The 20,495-nt window shown below is 38.5% G+C and overlaps 1 protein-coding gene across 1 annotated transcript in view; it reads left to right on the top strand.

Moving 5' to 3' along the window:
• Positions 1-19,554, top strand: part of PTPRM (protein tyrosine phosphatase, receptor type, M) — a 340,322-nt gene extending 320,768 nt beyond the window's left edge. Inside the window, exons 25-33 of the mRNA XM_010584832.1 lie at positions 2,469-2,623; positions 2,922-3,057; positions 3,664-3,813; positions 4,281-4,454; positions 6,782-6,913; positions 10,009-10,134; positions 11,941-12,104; positions 14,184-14,319; positions 18,657-19,554. Of these exons, the coding sequence (XP_010583134.1) occupies positions 2,469-2,623; positions 2,922-3,057; positions 3,664-3,813; positions 4,281-4,454; positions 6,782-6,913; positions 10,009-10,134; positions 11,941-12,104; positions 14,184-14,319; positions 18,657-18,710 (1,227 nt within the window). The 3' untranslated portion in view covers positions 18,711-19,554. The remainder of the gene's footprint in view (positions 1-2,468; positions 2,624-2,921; positions 3,058-3,663; positions 3,814-4,280; positions 4,455-6,781; positions 6,914-10,008; positions 10,135-11,940; positions 12,105-14,183; positions 14,320-18,656) is intronic.
• Positions 19,555-20,495: the final 941 nt, after the last annotated feature.

Here is a 20,495-nt window from a genome sequence, read left to right as displayed (position 1 = left end):
ATAGTGCAGTGCTGGAGCAGGTTACTCAGAAAACTTGTGGAATCTCCATTCTTGGAGGTCATCAGGGCTCAGCGAGACAGATCTAGTGTTGGCCACAGACCACTCTGAATGGGAAGTTGGACTGGAGACCTTCAGAAGTCCCTTCTGACCATCTTTTCTGTTTGTGGATGAACATCTCATACCTGCTCCTAAAATACAAGAAGTTGATTTGTTTGGAGATAAATCTATTGTTTTGTTTTGTTTTGTTTTAAATGGCTATTTGGTAATTATTGAGGAGTAGGGGGATAATGCTAAGAAAATTGAACCCCAAATTACACTCTGAAGACCACTTCCTGGATACACTTTATGTAGATTGCATAAGCAGCTCCTCTGGAGCAATTCCTTTACAGCACAACAGTTAACTCAGATGAATTACTCAGAGAGTAACATACAGCAGCACCATAAGTATTTGTAGCATTTTTTAACATCCTAAGATTTGTTAGCAATGTACACCATTTTCTGGGGGTTTTTTTCAGCTGAAACAAAAAGTAAAAAATACAGTCTCTACAACCTGAGCATATGCGTTTATGATTCATGCAGTTGTGTTGCTATTTTGGGTTTAGAAACCAGCAGGGAAGCTACAGACATGAAAATCAGTCTTTTGTAGGTATAATAAGCCAACTCATTATAAAAGTACCATATATGCAAAGCCTTTTCTTAGCAGCTGAGTGTTACCAACGATAGACAAAAATGCAGTCAGCATGACAGACAGCATTTTCAAAACTAGTGCACAAGATACACAGGACATACCCTGAGCTGGGCACATTATTTTGGAGGGGCAGTTTACTTTTTGTAAATTGCTTGAAAATCAAGGCTGCGTACAGCATGAAGAATTTGTGGGGAGTTATTCATTTCAGTCCTCAGTTTGTATAGTCATGGCATTTTTTTTTTGTATGGGATCTTTGTTTCTTGGGGGATTGTGGGCAGTTGTTATGAGCAATGAAAAAGTGTTTGCGACATGGATGCCCCACCTATGCACAGCTATTTACAGAGTTGGAGGCCTTGCTTACAGTAGCAAAAAGATGTGTAAACTAACACATTCTTAATCCCCAGAGTACAGAGACCAAATTGTATTTTAATGTGTTTGCTAGACTGTCTTAAAATGCAAATTACTTTGTCTGTTCCTGGGTTTCAATATGTTTTAAAATTGTTTTTTAGGCTAGAAGGTCATTTCTGTTGCAAGGCTGTGATCTCCTCAGTCTATACCAGTGTCGCATATCGTCTTGATCTACTCCCTTGCCTGCCTTTTTGTGTCGCAGTTGCTGAGGCAGATGAGTGTGGATATTCCTCTGAGCTGATGCCCAGTCTCCAAAGACCCCCAGCCTGAGCTGTCAGAGTATCAGGTCTCCAAGATACACCAAGCCCACTTCAGTCATGTAGCACTGGCACAGCCAAAATTTCTCAACCACTGAATATCCTAGACTCTTTTAATTTTCATACTAGTAATAAATTAGGAAGTTTATATTATTTCATTATGCAAAGAGAATTAGACCTTTTATATGCAAACCAGCTCAAGACAGGAAATACATCTTTAAGAAGAAAAACTGTAAACCACCAGTTATTAATATCACTGACATTTAGTTCAGCCTAGACATGATATGTCATAATTTTGCTGTTTGCTTATGAAATATGCATGATGGCCTCTGGTCTGTGGATTTCTAATGAGAATAAAATACTGGCAGCTACATTTTTAGAGGGGGAAGGGGAAATACAAGCACTAAGAAAATCAAGCTTAGCATACACACCTCTAATATCCAGACTGCTCCAGAAAGTCACGTGGGAAATTACTTACACGATCAGCTTCTCATTCATACCTGTCTCACCATATCCATGTCCTTGTAGACTGTGGCAAATCATTTAAAGGGTGAGCATGTGGAGGGCTACAAACACAGCCCCTATGATTGGAGGTGCAAAAAGGTTTCTTACTATTCAGCTGTTTCTTTCAGACCAATGAAGGAGACAAATGATAAGGGAAATTATGCTGAAGCTGTGGTTCCCTGAAGTCAGCAGCAAAATACCTGTGGAGAGCAGTGGGGAAAAAAAATGTCATCTGTGCTATATGTTCATGGCCTTGCTGCTGACCTGTTCTGCGATCATTGCATGCATCTTAAGGCCACAATTTTCAAAGCAACCTAGTGCTTAAATATAGAGATGAGAGTCTATCTTGTTGCTAAAGGTTTCTAACCAATCTAGTGCTAAATTACTCAGTTTTGTTGTAAGACTTTGAAACCAGTTGCTATGTAACCTTTGAACTTGCTCTCCTGCTATGAGAAAGCTCTCCAACAGTCTGTACAGATTGTATGGGTAGGAGGTGGATGCTTTTCAGCAAGGCTTAGGCTTTTGAAGTTACATTCTTATGATGTCTGTAATTCAATTTTTTTCACATTCCAGCTTGTTTTTTTCTTTTTCAACCCTTGTCTTTTCAACAGAGAGGTGTTCATGAGATTCGAGAAATTCGGCAGTTTCACTTCACTGGCTGGCCAGACCACGGTGTACCATACCATGCGACAGGCCTGCTGGGATTTGTACGGCAGGTCAAATCCAAGAGCCCACCAAATGCTGGCCCTCTGGTTGTTCACTGCAGGTAGGTAGAACAGAAATCCCTCCATTGTGTTGTCCACTAAACTCAGGACCTACTTTTGCTTCTCCTGTACTGTGTAATCCATGCATAGGTTGCTAAAGCCACTGGAGCTCTACCCACAATAACTTAATACCTAAAATACAAACAAGAATGGAAAAACTGAGCCTGAAATCCTGCAAATGCCTGAATGCAAGGCTCCGTTTCAGTAATCATCCCACTGATCAAGTGCCTGTGAGATGAACTCTTACACTTTACATTTTCCATACTGCTGAACATTAACTGTGCTCTTCTTTTACTTTAGTGCTGGTGCTGGCAGAACTGGATGCTTCATTGTTATTGACATCATGCTAGATATGGCAGAAAGAGAAGGTGTTGTAGACATATACAATTGTGTGAGAGAGCTTCGGTCTCGGAGAGTTAACATGGTGCAGACTGAGGTATTGTTAATCTACTGGAATACTGCCTTACGCTTTGCAAGAAAAAATATTCTTCTGGCCCATAAAACTAGAGCCCCCTTGTGGTTGGCACCATTCAGAGGATAGTTTATTCAATCATATGCAGAAAATAATCCACACACAAACCTGAAGAACCATTGCCCAAACAAATGCACAGTTATGCTGCACTTAAGGTTCACAGTGGTTTTTAAAAAAAAGTAAAATCATGAGTGTTTTCTCTCTGGGAAGGATTCATTCTGGAGTACATCTTGTTGAGGCTCAGTTATGTGATAGCACCTACAGAACTGTGCAGAGGAATGAGGAAACCAGAAACATTCTGAGTTTTATTATGGAGTGTTACTGCACTTCTGCTTGTACTTGTAACTAGTTTGAGTCAATGCTTCTATATTAATTTCTAAATGAGTGGGATAAAGTTTTATGAACTGCTGTTGTTCCTTCTGGTCTTGCTTCAGTGCTGGTAAAGTCAGAGAGGATTAGTGGCAACCATATTAGCTGTTATTTTTTATTTACCAAAATACTAATAGCATATGCTCTTTATATCAGCAATTATGCTCTCTGTGTCAGTAATTATTTTAATTGCTTTACCAGGAACAGTATGTATTCATCCATGATGCTATCCTGGAAGCCTGTCTTTGTGGGGACACATCTATTCCAGCTTCTCAAGTTAGGTCTGTTTACTATGAAATGAATAAACTGGATCCTCAGACTAACTCCAGCCAGATCAAAGAGGAATTTAGGGTAAGTCGCATCTAGCATTACCTAGAAGCTATACAGTTCACCTATACTAAAGACTTCTGCTTAAGTGCTTGCTTATAACCATGTGAATTTTGGACCAGGCCTGGGAGGGAAAGACTGCAAAAAAGGGAAAATAACATGTCACTAATTGCTGTTAAATTATGCTAAATCATAAAAGAATGCAATGGGGTAGTAGTAAAATCTTTTTAATCAAGGGAAGTTTGTCGATTCCTTCTGCTGTCCTTTCTCCAGAAGGCAGATTACTCTGCAGCTGTCTTAGAGGTTACTTTTCAGATCTGTATGCTTCCAGGATTTTTTGCTTCCAAACCCTGCTGACTGTGGTATGTTTTCATTTCTCTGCGTATTGATTCCCACTGAAACTGAATGCTGAGCTGATCAATTCTTAAATATTTTGGGATGCTTCCACTGCTGTGTTAATTTTCTGTTGTATTGTTTACTCTTTTTGAAAGACTTTAAATATGGTGACTCCGACACTGCGTGTAGAAGACTGCAGCATAGCACTTTTACCACGAAATCATGAAAAGAATCGCTGTATGGATGTTCTGCCTCCAGACAGATGCCTGCCTTTCCTCATAACAATAGATGGGGAGAGCAGTAACTACATTAATGCTGCACTGATGGATGTAAGTCTCCACTACATCATTAATAATAAAAAAAGGAATAAGCAGCCTTCCAAACTCAGCAATGCCAGAAAGTGGAGTCAGCATAAGACTGAAATCCTTCTAGCTTGTTTTCCAAAAACAAAATCTTTAAACTCCCAAGTACATTTAGGATCCCAGATATGTCCCAGCCAAGGTTCCAAAGCTGTGCTCAAAGAGCAAGTCAGGGAGTTTTGATAAATTAACTGCATCTGGATTTCTCCCTAGTGCTTGAACTTTTAACCATCTGGCCTAGGAAGAAAAGTTAACTTATTAAGACACTAAGGCAGTTAAATAGGATAATAGGGTTTGCAGCAATATTTCAGTTCCCTTTGTTTCTAATTTAAACAGTAATTAACAAAAAAAATAATTGTCTGTAAGGACAAGATAGTACACAAGCCATTACTTCAGTCTTTCCATTTATTTCTGTTTGCATGAATAGTTCCTCTTCATGTGTGTGGATTTCTTTTTCGAATGCATCTATGGTAATTCTAATCCTACTAATAAAGTATCAGTAAAAAAACACTTAAACTGCCTTTACAGTCTGTAAATATTTATAGCCTATCTTTGACAATCTAGAGCTATAGTAATTATGGTTGTCAAACACATAAACAAGAAAACAGAGATTAGTAAAGAATGAACACATTGTAAATGGCCTTTTTGAAAAGTGAATCTAGAGTAATAACAGTTTATAGCAGTTTTTGCATTTCTTTCCTTCCAAGTTCTCAAAGCATTTTCCTAAAATAAGCCTAAGTTCAAAACACTCCTGTGAAAAGGTAGGTGTATTACCTTTATGTTTATCCATGTAGAGAAACTGAGAACAGAAGTTTAAGTGACTTCTCTAGGTCCTCACAGTAGGTCAATGACATTTCACATTAGAACAGAGCTTCCTTGATCTGCAATTTAAAACGTTGCCATTACGTTGTCTTCTTTCCTGGAGAGTTAGTACTGTTTTGTTCTGTAAATTAAGCACTGCTCAGAAAGAGCAGTGCCTCAATATTTGCTTTGAAAATGCTTCCCTTCTTCACTGATGAAACAATGCGCTGGATCCAAAAGTGTGTCTGGGCAAAAGAGTCCGAGGGAAGAGGTGATTTGGGTTACCCTCCACCTGAAGCACCCTAGCAAGGCTCTTGCAATATCCCTGCACTGACAGACAAGAGCAGACATTTGTCCCTCTCTCTAAACATTCAGTCTCCAGCAGGCAAGATGCTGCGTTTCATGCTCTCTGCTTGCATCAGTTGAGATGCAGTCGGATCACCTCATGTGATCCTTTAGAGCTCACTTAAGCAAAAGGGGTAGCAAGCATAATTTTTGTTATTCAGTATCAGAATGAGTTTGAGAAAGGTTTTCCCTAAAAAACTGCTGGGGCTTCTAAGTGAGGGAGTAATGGAGAGCCCTTTGAGCATTTCTCACCTGCATGCATCTTCCATCAAGACAGGACTATTAGGATAGAAGGCATGTGACTGATGTACCAGCAGCATTGATACCTGCTGGTTGCAGTTTGCTGAAACCAAAACAAAGAAATGAAGTGTTGCATGTCTTCATCTGTACCCCAGAACACATTGGATTCATTTTCTGTGGTCTCTGAAAGAAAGATGCAAATAGCTGATCAGATTGTATCTCTGTCATGGTACAAGTACTTCAGTTCAAGGCATGTAGAGTCTTCCCTGCCCTCCTTAATAAAGGCAACAGCAATCCCTCCCAACAATTGCCCCAGTATGGCCATGCTGGCCTTCAACACTCATGAGGACATAAGTGAAAATGCTAGTATGAGATCCACAATGGAACAGTTCCACCAACAGCTCAGTCAATGACATACTCTGGTACTAAAAAAACCAAAGAGCACTGAAATTTATCCCCTGCATATCCTCGCCGCTGTCAGATAGACCAGAATTTCAATAATATTTCTGAAAAATAACTAGATATTTCCTTTCATGGGCATCATTCAAATTAACAGCTAAGTGCAGACAGCCAAGATTAATCTGTCCATTAACAGCTCAAAACAAAACTGTTGCTCAGAATTTTGTAGGAGTTGCACTGGAGGCAAAAACCTCTGATGATTTTACTCTATGCCTGTGGCATAAAATACATTTCAGAAATACAACATCTGAAGAAGTTATATTCTGACCAAATACAGTTTATTAACCTTGAAGCATATAAGATCTCAGGAAAGAGCTGAAAACAATGTATTAATTATATAGAAAATAGAAATAATGCTTTCAGTTCCAAAGTTTGGGGGCTATGACTAGCATTCTGCTAAATGGATTTTTATTTCTTACCATTCTTCTCACTGTCTCATTATTTCTTTGCAGAGCTACAAGCAACCATCAGCTTTTATAGTTACACAGCATCCCTTACCAAATACCGTCAAAGATTTCTGGAGACTGGTCTTAGATTATCACTGCACTTCAATAGTTATGCTGAATGATGTGGATCCTGCACAAGTAAGTCCAGAAAACTGCTCCATTCAAAAGAGGAGTGCTAGTGCCTCAGCATTTCAGAACAGCTCTAGGACATAATTAGTTTTATAAAACAACATTAAATACTAACACACTAAAAAATTGATTTGTAGCTTGCGGATACACGTAGGGAAAGAGGAATAAATCAGCCCATCAGCAGCATCTCCACCAAAATGTTAATGCACAGACACGTAAGTGCATGCACCCATAATTTATTATGATAAGAGAACATGCCTTGGGAAGAACTGCTAAAAACCAGAAATGATGGTTGTAGAATTCTGACTCAAGTCTGAAACACACTAATAATAGCCAAAAGTCATAAACAGAAGCCAACAGCTATTCATTAGCCTGCCTGCAACAGGTCAATGACCTTGGTTTGCTTACCAGGGGGTAGGTGTTCCCAGTGTGAAAATCTGTGTTATGCTTGGCACAAAATGACATTGTTAGCAAGGAGATAGGAACTAAACAAGATTGGAGACTAAGCATCCTTCGGAATAGAAAACAGGGCAACGAAAGATATGGAGGAATGTAATTACCTTACAAAAGAGTTGTGCATGCTGTACATGTTCTTTAGAAAATTGGAAGCCCGTACCTACTGGTTTGGCAATTTAATCACTAGCATTAATCACTAAGCATCCTAGAGCCTGGCTTGCAACTGCGCAATTCCAAGCTCTTACACAGATACGATTTCCTTGGTTCCAAGAAACTGCACCAGCTGTCTGCTGGAATAATGTGGTAGTAATCTGGGTTCTTAATACGTAAATATTTGTTAATTATTGGTTTAGAGCAATTGTTATTTTTTGTAGCAGACTGCATGTCATTTTTATTCTTGATATGATCAATAATCTTTTCAGTTTTGTTGAGTATTGAACAGTTAGAAAAATGTTTCCTCTTCTTTTAACATGGAGAATTTGTTTTTTAAACATACTAATCTTCCATTTTTTCTTTCAAATGAATGTGTAGGAATTCTGCACAGTATTTTAAAGACTGAATTGCTGATTCCAAGCCCTTAACTGTCTACAGGGAAAAAAACAGAAATGAAAGACAAAACTTTTATTCATGAGTCTAAGATTATTTTCTGAGTGAATAAGGAAAGACTCAAGGGAGTCAGACTGTTAGGGACTGCTGAACAGAGTTTTTTTTAATTTGTGGGCTGTGTTTTGAATTTACAATAGTGCATGGCTATTTCAAGCATTTATTGGCCTCACAGGCTCTTAAAAGCTATTGGGATATGCAGTTAATGCACCTGCTTCTGCAGTATGTTAAACCTCTTTCCTCTAATGTGAGTAACAATCTTTTCATTAGGAATAAATCTCAAAACCCTCAGAGCAAACAGAAGTGGAGAGAGGGCAGAGCTTATTAAAAACACACATTACATTCAGATTTATTAATAATTACTGTTATCATTATTATTTATGTATATATGGAGTGTTTACTGTTCTGTTTAGGTACTACAATTTATGTGGATTGTTATGCTCTATTGGGAAATTAAATTCAGCCCTTCACAGTGACTCTGACTTAAAGAGAGTCGCTACCATCACATGCATGCAAAATGCGCAGACCTAAATGCTTTTGGTTTCCTTAGAACTTGAAAATCTTGGCTTCCTAAAACAGCTCCAGCAAACAGCTCTGCTTATTATCATTTAAGCATTTTTCAAAGATCAGTTAGAACAGTATTCCTATGTATTTGAAAGTCATGTATTACATTGTGCACGTTAAATGATCTGAGCACTGGCATTTGCAATAGTTGTATACATTGTATTTTGCTATCCTGTACACTAGCATTTTTCATAATAAAAATTTGTGTAAGATTTAGACAATATTTGGAAAGAATTTGCTCAGCAGACTGAATCATGTGAGGGGGTTAAAATAAATAAAAATATATTTTCCTACTCAAAATTTCTGGTTTTAACTTGTTAAAGTGAACTCCTGCAAATCAGACCCTGTTGTCTTTTTGATTGATGTAGTAAATGATTATGTTTTCCTAAAATGTAGTCATCTCTAAACGGCTTTGTTGAGGACTAAGTGTTACAAGAAATGCAAAACAACATCTGGAGTAAATGTGATTTGTCAGCTCAGCTCTGGATTACCAACAGCAATGCAGCAGAGTGAAGACCACAGCTGTTTTACTGAATGAAATAAAATTCCAAATATGACATCAAGGCTTCTGCAACCAAACAAAATTTCATGAGTTCATACTTAATTTTGGTGAATGCTTGCAAAAGCTACATGCTTGAAATGCTTTAAATATCCCTGGAAAAAATCATTAGGGATTTTAAGGAAAAAAATGGACAAGCAGAGTCTACCTTCAAAAAACTCCTTGCAAAGTGTTGATTTAATCTTTAAAGTATTAGCACAGATGATAACTGGTTTCTGGATTAAGCCATCCTGATATTATTAGGCACTAAAACTGTGCCAGATAATGGTAATATTACTTTGTGATCTTTAGATACCTAGAAGTAATGTCTTCTGAGCACTAAAGAAAGCATAATTACTATTTTCAGGTAGCATTCATAAGATGAAATTGAGCAGTTGTTGAAAATGTAAAGCAATGCTGATATTAGCCGATGTCATCAGTCACGGGTGAAACATATGTGAAAAGTCTTGAGTTTTGAGAATTGATGCACCCTTTATAGTATAAAGCACACCTTCTGACGTAGCTTGAATTATTAGCAACTTTTCAGGACTGTTGGAGATACCAGGCCTTTGGTCTTTAGGCTTCATGCCATCTCTGAGATATGGTAGTATTTGACAGCATCCCCCTGTCTTGTCATAATGTATTGCAGAATTGATGCTGCGTGTCAGAAATGTGTTACTCCAAATACCAGAGAATGGTGAGTACAGGAGCAAGCAATAGCATGTTCAGTTAAGTGAAAAGGTATTTGTTTAAACTTGCTCCACACAAGTAAAAGCAGAATGCTCGAAACTGGTGGAAGATGGTGCACTGTGTATTTTATAAAGATATTGTGTGAGAATTTCAGTAATAAATGTAGCACAAAGAAAATCTAGAAAAGTATATTGAGGCAGCATGAAATTTAAAGTGATTAACTGTGTTCTTTTCTGTTTGTGGTCTTCTATAGCTGTGTCCTCAGTACTGGCCAGAAAATGGAGTACACCGACACGGTCCTATTCAGGTGGAGTTTGTATCAGCTGACTTAGAAGAAGACATAATCAGCCGGATATTCAGAATTTATAATGCAGCCAGAGTAAGGATGTTATTTGCAAAACAATTCTGTCTCGGTAGATGAGTTGACTCTACTCAAATCACAAAAAAATGAAAGTTAAACTCACATAAAACCATTCTCATTTTTCAGCTTATTTATATGAAAGTGATGGTGCAATACTGAGTCACACCATAGTCAATAAGAAAAAAGCCTTCTATGTGTAATTAAAGTAAAAAATACTTTAATGCCTATCTCGAGTATGTTAAATGCAAATGAAATAAATGCAGTATTTGGATTGTATGGTAGCCAAGAGATGCCAAAGTGCAGTTTTCAACAGTTTGAAATTAGCCACCTTGCATATTTGTATCCTGTGTCATGCGAAGAAAGCTGTGCACCAATACTAGGCATGTTTTTCAATACCACTCCCAGGCTTTTAGTGAAGATCCTGTCCCACTAATCACACCTCATAATATATGTAAGCACTTCAGAGAGACAAGTATGTTCTCATATCCAGCTTTTATGCTCCAATAAAGTTGACAGAAGACTAAATGGGCATGTCTTTCAGGCTGAATGAAAAAAAGCTTCCACCACAGACCAAGAATCTCTTCCCATCCAGATGGAGGGAGCCTTTGCAATGGACTGGTATCAATCACCAAAGAACCATAGCTAGGAATAAGCAGCACTCCCTGCTGAAAAAAGTCAGGAACTGCCCTGAGATCTGGTAGCTCTCAGGAGAGTGAAAGGCCCCCAAAACACACCCAAAAACATGCTAATATCTGAACAGGGAAGCAGATTGTAAGCTTCAAGATATTTCTTTAATACTATGATGGCCTTGCATTTGCAGGCAATGTGGCAACATAAAAACACAATCTCCAGCAGTGTTAATGTGAGCTTTAGCAGACGCTGGGTCTGGCTGATGTGCTTTGGGAAAAGGGGCTGTCAGCTGAAAGAAACTGGCCAGGAAATCAGTAGATACCAAATCTTGACATAAAGCAGACAAAACCCATTGAAGAACATATCTAATGCTACATCCGCTTTGGTTTATTCCCTTATCTTGTTAATCTTACATCCTCTCTAAAACCTCTTACTCTAGAGAAAAAAATTGTAATGCCAACATTTCTGTGTGTTGCCCGTTTTAAAAGTGGCACTAAAGTGCCCTCACTTTGCAGAGAAGTGAAAGTGGCAATTCCTAGACTACAAAACCAGTTTTCATGTATGTGGTTTTTATGCCCTTTTCAAAGGACTGTAATTTTCTGCCACTAACACTTGTTCTATGCTCCTTTTTTATTTTAAATCACCATAAAGCAACTGTTCAGTAACATTTCACGAAAGAGGTTCTGACTGCTGCAGTAGCACACAATAAAATAAAATGTATTTAGATTTTTTATAAGCTGGAAACATCTGAGGGTTTTGTTTGGTTTTTTTAAATGTTTTCTGCTTCAAAATATCTTGAGAGGTTTTGACCTTTCTTGGAAAAATCAACAAAAGCACACAAACAGTCTTTGAAATGCTGAAACATATTTTAAAAAAGGTATATAATTGAAGTTGTGTTGCAGCTCCCTCTTTGCTACCAAGTTCCTGCTATGAGATTAATAAATTATTTCCTTGATCCTGCAGCTGTACCATTGCTCTATTCTAGTCTATGTGTATAGCACTCTGTTTAAAACCTCTTGTTCTAATAACTCTGTTGGAAGATAAAAGTCATAACTCCTCAAGGGCAGTTGCAATTACATTAGCAGTTTGTCAGTAGTGATCTGCTTGAACAACTTTCCTCACTGATGCAAATACCTAAGTTATTTACCAAAAAAAAGCTGTTATTTTTCCTCCTTGTTGTCTGAATCTCTACAGCCCCAAGACGGCTATCGGATGGTGCAGCAGTTCCAGTTCCTGGGATGGCCCATGTACAGAGACACTCCAGTTTCTAAACGCTCCTTTTTGAAGCTCATCCGCCAAGTGGAGAAGTGGCAGGAAGAATATAACGGGGGAGAGGGACGCACAGTTGTACATTGCTTGTAAGTACTGGAAACAGGAGAGAGAAAGCAAGGGAATATTGTTACAGAATTTGTGCCAGATTTTAAAAGATTTGTGAAGAGGCATCTGTCTAATCTGGAAGTGGATAAATAATACAACTGCGCATTTAAAAGCTTTGAATACAAGAGGAATTGTATGATTTTTATGTAGATTCATGAGTTTCCCTCTCTGTCCCTTGGTAGACCCCTATGAAAAGATGATGGGTACAAGTTAGCTCTATTTTATATAAAGGTGTCCAGTGACTTTTGCAAATGGAAAAGATGCATATTTAGTCAGAGTAAATCAAAATTGTACCTTCCAAACAACATACCTTTTATTTCCACAGATAAGGACTGTAGAAATAATTAGTATAGGAGGGGTGATTCCTCTTCCAGACATAAAGCACAGCAGTAAAAGTGGCGTGACAGACCAGTTACGATGGTCCTGTATTACCTTACCTTTCTCTAATAATGGTATATATTTTTGTCCTCCTGTGACCTTTGTGCTCCACTGATGCAGGCTCTCATCCACTCTGCGACCATCCTTCTTTTGATATGGCTTAATACTTGTACATGCTGTTTGCCCTCAGCAGTAGCCAATCTTTTGAGACCAAGTCTTCGACGCCTGAAGTTGTATCCCTCTTCCTCTAAACATCTGTTTAAAGATGTTGCCATGATGGAGAAGGGACATGCTAACAGGAAAAGCACTCTAATGCACTTTCAAAAGTTGGGACTCAATGTTAGAACGATGGAGAAGATCTAAGAGTGTATTAATAATTCCCACTATCACTGACCTTGAACAAGTCATTGCTCTTCAGTTTCCCCATCTGTAGAATGGGGATAATAATACTTTCATCAAAGGAGCATTGTGCGGTGTGATTAATTAATGTTTTGAGATCTTTAGCTGAAAAGACCCTTTTGAAGTGCAAATTACTGTTATCTCTGAGGTGGCTGATGATATTAAATAGTTGTACAACATCACACATGCGTCACTGGCAGCCAGTGAAGAAAGAAAAAGCTCTAATATAATCCTTTTAAATTACTTTATTTTAATTAAAATTCTCAAAGAGTCCCACAATATCAGGCAATGTTTTGGCAGCAGAGAGCATTCTTTTCGTAATGCCTGGATGTGACAGATGTGCGACGTTGTATCTTCCTTTGAAAATCAGCCATTTATGAAACTGGTTTGAAAGACCTGCTACCTAACTAGTCTGCACTCTGGTAATTATTAAGGTTTATTATTTTTGGTGAAGCGCAGCCTAAAGATTCTGATTAGAATAGCTGTAGAAATAATGTTTCCAGAAAGAAAGAGATTCTCTTGAAGATTAAAAATAGGAAGATTTAAAATAAAAATACTGTATTTGATCATGCATATGAACATTTGTGCTTAGCTTCTGTGTTAGCAAGTCACTTCAGGTTCTCATCCTCTGATACTGTGGATGGAGGGTGAATACCTACACTTTTAAAAGTAGTCATTGCCAGGCAGCCGGCTGCTCTGCCTGCTGCCAGGGGGTGAACGCATCAGCCAGGGGAATATCACTGCACGACCTAGTGCCATGCTAAAGGTGGAGCCACCAGAAGGGCTCCTACAAATGAGACTTTTGGCACTTTTGCTCTTCCTCTGAAATGCCTTTGGATCCAGGAGGAAAGCACCAGGATTCGGAGTAAAAGAACTCAAAGATCCACTTTCTCTAGAACACTTCCAGGCCTGATGCTCATTGCAACCTCATGCGTTAGCAGTGCAAAGGGGTGTTGAACTGAATCTAAAAGTACCTTGTCCTTATTTTAGCATCCTCTTTGTGCTGTCTCAAGTGTTCACTGAAGGACGCTGCAAAACTCAGCCATTCAACTCCCTCCAGGCTTTCAGCCTGCTGAATTCTGAATCATAGCTTTGAGATCTTTCAGCCTATTAATTCCAATTTAAAATCGTGTTCTGCCTAAAGTTCAGCAGCCTTCAGGGGCAGGAATGTTCTGTGGTTTCTCCCTACTGGAACGCATGTCTTCTGTAGCCACCCCTGGTGCTGTATGAACTTGTAACATAGAGTGAATTGTAACTGAGCCATTTTATCACTTTTATTGTAGGAATGGAGGTGGCCGCAGTGGGACATTTTGTGCAATCAGTATTGTTTGTGAAATGCTTCGACATCAGAGGGCTGTTGATGTATTCCATGCTGTGAAGACACTGAGGAATAACAAGCCTAACATGGTGGACCTTCTGGTATGAGCTTTTTAACTGCACCACTAAATATAAAATGTTCCTTTTTCTCAGAAGACTCAGTAAGATTTCCAGGATTTGCAGTGGGAGTTGTTCACAAAGCAAGCAAGTCATTTTCAAAGGGGATAATGAAGTCACTTCACTTGTAAAAGTATTTTTACACTACTTTCTTCCCAAGGAGACTTTGTCTCTGTTCATTTGAATTTTTTAAGAGTTTTACACTTTCAGCCGAACATCCTTATTAATTTTCTTTTCTAGCAGGCTGAGCCAAGTGGAGAACAGCCCTTGCATGGTAGAAATAATAGTTACATAAAATGAAACGCCAGATTTCCAAATTACATATTTTATAAATAGCTTAATCGCCTAATACGTATCAAAGCCATGAATTTCAGTTTGACATCCAGAATATTGCATTTAATTATGGTTGGTCTATCTCATAGAAAGATTAAAGAAATTCAGAAACAACGGGCCATGTGCAATTATTTTCCTAGAGAGTGTTTTATGAGCTTTTTTTTTAAAATGGAGAATTGCTGAAGTGCCAGCTGCTATGCCAGAAGAGCTGCAGAACAGCTTAAACAAGCAGGTTCCTACACTCCAGTTCTGTACTTGGAGATGGGTGTAGAGTGATAACCTATTCTGAGGCCTGAGTTATAAAAGACACTGTTTTACTATGTCCTGCTGTAGAGGTGACTGCTTAAGAGGCAGCTGTATTTGATTTAGCATCATAGGCAGGAGGAAGCAGCATCAGGGCAGCTTCAGGCATGCTAAACCAATCATCTGAGCTAATTTTGCAAGCTCTGGTTAAAAAAGTTTGGGTCATATTCAACATCTTTTCTACAGAGTGCCCAGGGTGAGGCAGGAGGCATCTCACAGAGCTGGTCCAGCCTCTTGGAATTTTGGGAGAGATCGCTCTCTCAGATAAGCTACTGAGAGGTGGGTGTGAAACACAGTGGAGAATGGGCAGAAAGCAGGAATCTCTGTTGGGAAGAGTGAAGCTTTCAGGCTCATGTGTAGATGGGTAGGGTTATCCGCTTCCCCACCACATGGATCACTGCACCTCATCTGTCCCATAGAAGAATGGCTCCCACCACGTCCTCCATCGCAGTGCTCTCATCTAGCCTAGCTGTGAAGTCCCAGACCCTCCCCTAAGCCCTGCTCTGGCCAGGCTCATGGAAAAAAGCCAGATGTTGCCAGCTGTGCAAAGCAAGGAGGGAGTTTACAAGCAGCACCACAGGGCCATGAGTCAGCAATGTGGAACTGTGAACCTTGTATCGGTGAGAAATTATCAAGGTTTCGCAGTGGCAGGTGGGTTGGCTCCTCTTCCTCTAGTTTATATTCTCAGGAGGGGAATCATCATGCTGAGAACCATACATTTTTATTTCCTAGATATTAAGAAAAATGTCCTACTTCTTCATTCAGGTAGTGTAGTTTGGATAGAGGCCTGCTGTTCTCCATTCTCCCAGAGCTTAAGTCCACAGAACTCACTGATCTCTTATTCATTTATTTTATAGAAATGAAAAGAAAATTATCAGTGTGAAGATGTACAGTTGAAGAAAATGCTCTCTGTAAATTCCCATTTGTGACAGTTCTCCAGGTATAGATTTGTCAGGCAGCTGTCTCCATTTTTGAGCAGAGAATTTTTTTAATCAAAAGCTAAATGTATTATTTTAGAATATAAAAACAGCTTTTAGTAAATTGAGGATGGTATTGAGAATGTCTGGATGGCATTGAGAGTCCTTGTAAGGCCTTTTCATTAGGAGATTTCAAAGCACTTGTGAAGGAGATCAGTACTGTTTTCCTTATTTTACAAACACAACAAAAGCAGGGGACAATCAGGATTTTTCCCATTACCATGTAATTTGCTGGCAAAGCGGAGTTAGAACCACATCTCTTCGATCTTGGTCTGCTACTTTGTAGAAACAAATATTTAAATTAGCAAGGTTTCAATTTCCATGCAGATTGTTTCATGGTAAAAAGGAATTGGGGACACTTGAGTTCTTTTCCTGATCCTGTTACCATCTTTATCCTTTATGACCTTATATGTTAATGTGTCTTTGCCTCAGTTTCCATATCTGAAAAATGAGAACAATAGTATTCATCTACCTTTGTAAAATTTTGTGGTAAAAGCTGAAGTGCTCAGAATTATAACAGTATTTCACAAAAATAGTTTCAAGACTGCTTTATCAATACCTGTTACGCACTTTCTGACTAGGTGGAGGGCAATCTTCACAGTCCATACTTAGACATTCACCTCTTAATTTCATTGAAACCTTTGGTTTTCCTGCAAGTGTAAAAATCTGAATGCCACATCCATACAATATGGAAATCTATGAAATTCTTCAGCCATCATACAAAGGTGACAGATGGTATTACAAAATGTCTATTACAGAATGCCCAAAGCATTTTGTGATAAATGTTATTGGACCTACCAATAGGTGTCCTAGAAAAAAAAAATTAAATATACCTCTCTGAAGCTAGCTAGCGCAAAAAGACTTTTAATATCCACCATCAAGTGAATAATAAAGAGGTAGAAAGGACACACATGAGTGAACACAGTGGGAAATAATATATGTCTGGTCTTTAAGACAGGTATTTGGTTTACTAAAACTCACAGTTATTCTGCTGGATCAGTAAATCAGCATAAAATGAGCATGGAAAAATGGAAATAGATGAATGGCTGATCTGTTGGTTTGATCTGTTGTGTAGTTATAGAATAATTTTCATTTATTTCGAAACATATATGCAATAAAAGCAGAAAAGGAACCATTTACATGATACTCCTTTCTTTCCTCTCTTCTTTTTTATTCTTTTCTCATTCTGAAGAAGACACAAGCAGTTTATGAAACCCTGCAGGATCTTAAAACCTCACATACAACTCTTCATAACTTAGGTGATATGTGCACCAAAGATTTGTTTTCTTCTGAAGTGACAGCTCTCAACAAAAGAACTTAGAAATTGTCCATGCTTGTTAATGGCTTTTTGATTGTTGTAATATTATTTGGTCTCTTACATGTTAAGGTGGACTCTCTTCTCAGCTAAAATGTGATCCAAAATCACAAGTACAGGCCAAAAGAGTTAATCCTTTAAAATGTTTGCTTCAGTGAAAAGGAGAATATATCTGAAGTGTAATTGTAATCTTCCTACTTGCGATATTGGGAAGGTGAAGGCTGAGTGCTGTCAGCTAGTTAAGTCTGTTGTTGTTCCTATATGATAGTACATGCTTAGTTATCTTTTATTAATGGATTAAAGTGCATAAGACAAAGAGGCATTTCAGTGGCAGAAATAGTCATAAAACTGTCAGATATTTCCAAACTGGATTTTTAGAAGCCAGAGCCCTTGGATTCAGGGAAGACACACCTACTATTTCTTTCAGCTTTTTTGTTTAATTTAAATGTTTGTAGTATTGCTAAATATTGCGAATAGCAAGAATGAAAACGGAACAGGGGTATGTGTGCACACACAAAACTGAAGTCATCAGTGACTGCATCATCTAAAGTTGCAGAGTGGACGAAGGTCAGTCAAAAGTATTGGCCTCTGTACCACTGAAGATGTGAAGGGGGCGAAGTCACAACCCTTCGTGTCTGAAGGATGCAGACTGGGTTTGCATGCCACGGGAAGGGGATTTCCCTGGGACCGGCCCAGTTTCCAAGCAGTTGCAAATAAAACCAGCAGGTCTGTGTTTGAAGCACAGGGTTAGCACTGGAAAATTTAGCCTGGGTAACAGAAGAGGCATCAAGAGCCTAACTTATGCATCACCATTAATTGCTAAAAATCAACTGGAATTAATCCAATTAATTTAGGTCAGGCCTGATCTGACAGGCCTATTGCACCGGGAGAGGACAGTATTTTGGTGTGGGTTTGGGCTGCATGTAGAGGAGGAAAAGTAAGCAGCTCTTGCCCTGATACGTAGCAAATGTATGAATGACATTAAAATAGAAGTTATGATCTGGGAAGTACTAGACACTGGGTCTATTTTAAGATAAACATTTCTAGGGAGGAATTTCAATAACTCCAATTCTGGCAAAGTGCTACGTGGGCATTTTGACAGATGACAGAAGAGTTGCAAGTCAATTTACTTACGTGTAGTCAATTTTTCTCATACAAGTGTATTAAAGTAGCTAAATGTGCATCTAATATGAGCAGTACCATAAGTTACTGTGTGTAGTGTCTGTTGTCTGGTTAATATAAAGATTTTCTTATCTGAATACAAATTGGATTTGCAAACTGGTTCCTATTGACAACAGCTGATAGTAAATAATTTTAACAGAAGAGAAATATTGATCCCCTTAATTAAGTTCCTTCAATAACTGACTTTTTGTGGTTTTCTTTTGATTTTTCAGGATCAATACAAATTCTGCTATGAAGTGGCTTTGGAATACTTGAATTCTGGCTGATTGCATAAACAGCATAGACAAAGTTCCTCCTTTCACCACCACAAACAAAGCAAGTCACTTCACAATATCTGTGTAAATGAGATGAAGACTTCTCAGTGTTATGCTTATACTGCTTTGTATAATTGGCTCTTTTTAAGAGCCCAAAAAGATGTTTATAAAACTGCTTGCACTGCCCGTTTTCCACTCTAATGCCGCTGCTTGACACCCATATGAACATACACCAAACCACATGGCAGTTGTTGAACACTGTATTCATACGTAGCCATTGATGTGGTGAAGCAGCGTAGTCCTCTGGTAAATAAGAAAGCACAATTATATTCTTATGAAGGAATTTGTACTCTTCTGTTATATTTCGTTGCCTGTGATTCTCAGTTATTGTCACAGCCTAGTGTACATTTCTGTTCTGTGGAGAATGCTGTCTGGCATTTTGATAATATATGATTTTAGTTACATTTGTATTCTAACACGTGCATAATAAATGAATCATACATAGTTTATCTGAACTAGTGGAAAGACATGTACCAAATCATGTTAACTTCATTGAGTTGTAATTTCTATCCACTTTGTACCATTTCAGAGAGATAATCTTGATAGAAATACAGTTAGAAAATGCAAAAGACAGGATGCTCAAATTAATATATCCAAAGCTTTTTCATTTGTTTATATTGTAAATATTTTTTGATTTCATCAAATTATTTATTCATTAAAATGAATTTTTTTGTGAAGCACAGTGAGTGACAATCATTTTTATTAAGCCCTGGAAATGCTTACTGTATGATAGTGTAAACATTTGTTTACCTTGTATGGATTCTCAGCTCAATAAATAATTACATACATGATAAAATCTCGTTTAATATCTCTTGGCATCTGAGTGCCTTCAGCTAAGCGTCTTTTCAGATTAATTCTTGTAAATACTGAGCTACCTCCAGAGCATGTTTATTGTGTGATCCAGTGTTGATCCAGCCAATACCAAGGTGTGCCGTGCCAATATATGTAAAGAGGTGACTTGTATGTTTAAAGACTCATGGGCACAAATGCAGAACCTGAAAGTTGCCCTGCTGTATGAAGAAGAGATTATGTTGGGCTTACAGTATTCAGTCTTGTCACAGCATTCTTCTGCAGCCCTAAGCATGCCTTGCCATTCGCTTTGAGTCTGCTGCTGTGAAAGGGGTGATGGTGCATTTGTTCTTAGGAAGAATGACTGCTGTGAGGGGGAAGTAATTCCTCATGTTACGGATACCAATACTAGAATGACTGGGGGGATTAAAAAGTGAGTAAAACTGCTGTGTTACTAGGGCTGTTACCAGTACTGCCAGTGGACCGGTTTACACTACTAAAGCTCTTGCCTGTCCTGAGAATGGGTCTACTGCACTTCCCATGGCCTTTGGATGGTTCCCCTTTCTGCCAAGCACTTAGCAGTGTCTGAACAGGCTGGGACTTGCCTCATGTTCATGGATGCAGGAAGCACAGCAACAAAGCAGCAAGAAAAGGGAATGAGCCAGCAATGGCTTGCTGCACTGTCCACTGGAACTGCAGATCTTTCTCTCACCCAGAAGTGTCAAGGAGACATTGCAGACAGAGCAACTGCTCAATACTGAGGCCTTCCAAAGCTATATGGGAAACCCCATGCAAGGAAGCGGCAGACTGCACAGTGTTTCAACTCTTTAAAAGATCCTTTTAATGCGCTAGCCATCTGGAATGAGGGCAGTATCTATATAAATGTATTAGTCAAAATGTTTTGAAAATTTCTAAATCTAGAGATCCAGCTTGGACATAATGACTCAC

Source organism: Haliaeetus leucocephalus, unplaced genomic scaffold, assembly GCF_000737465.1.
Source record: "Haliaeetus leucocephalus isolate CR32 unplaced genomic scaffold, Haliaeetus_leucocephalus-4.0 Scaffold1007, whole genome shotgun sequence".
NCBI classification, from domain to species: Eukaryota; Metazoa; Chordata; class Aves; order Accipitriformes; family Accipitridae; genus Haliaeetus; species Haliaeetus leucocephalus.
This window is presented reverse-complemented; position numbering and strand designations above follow the sequence as displayed.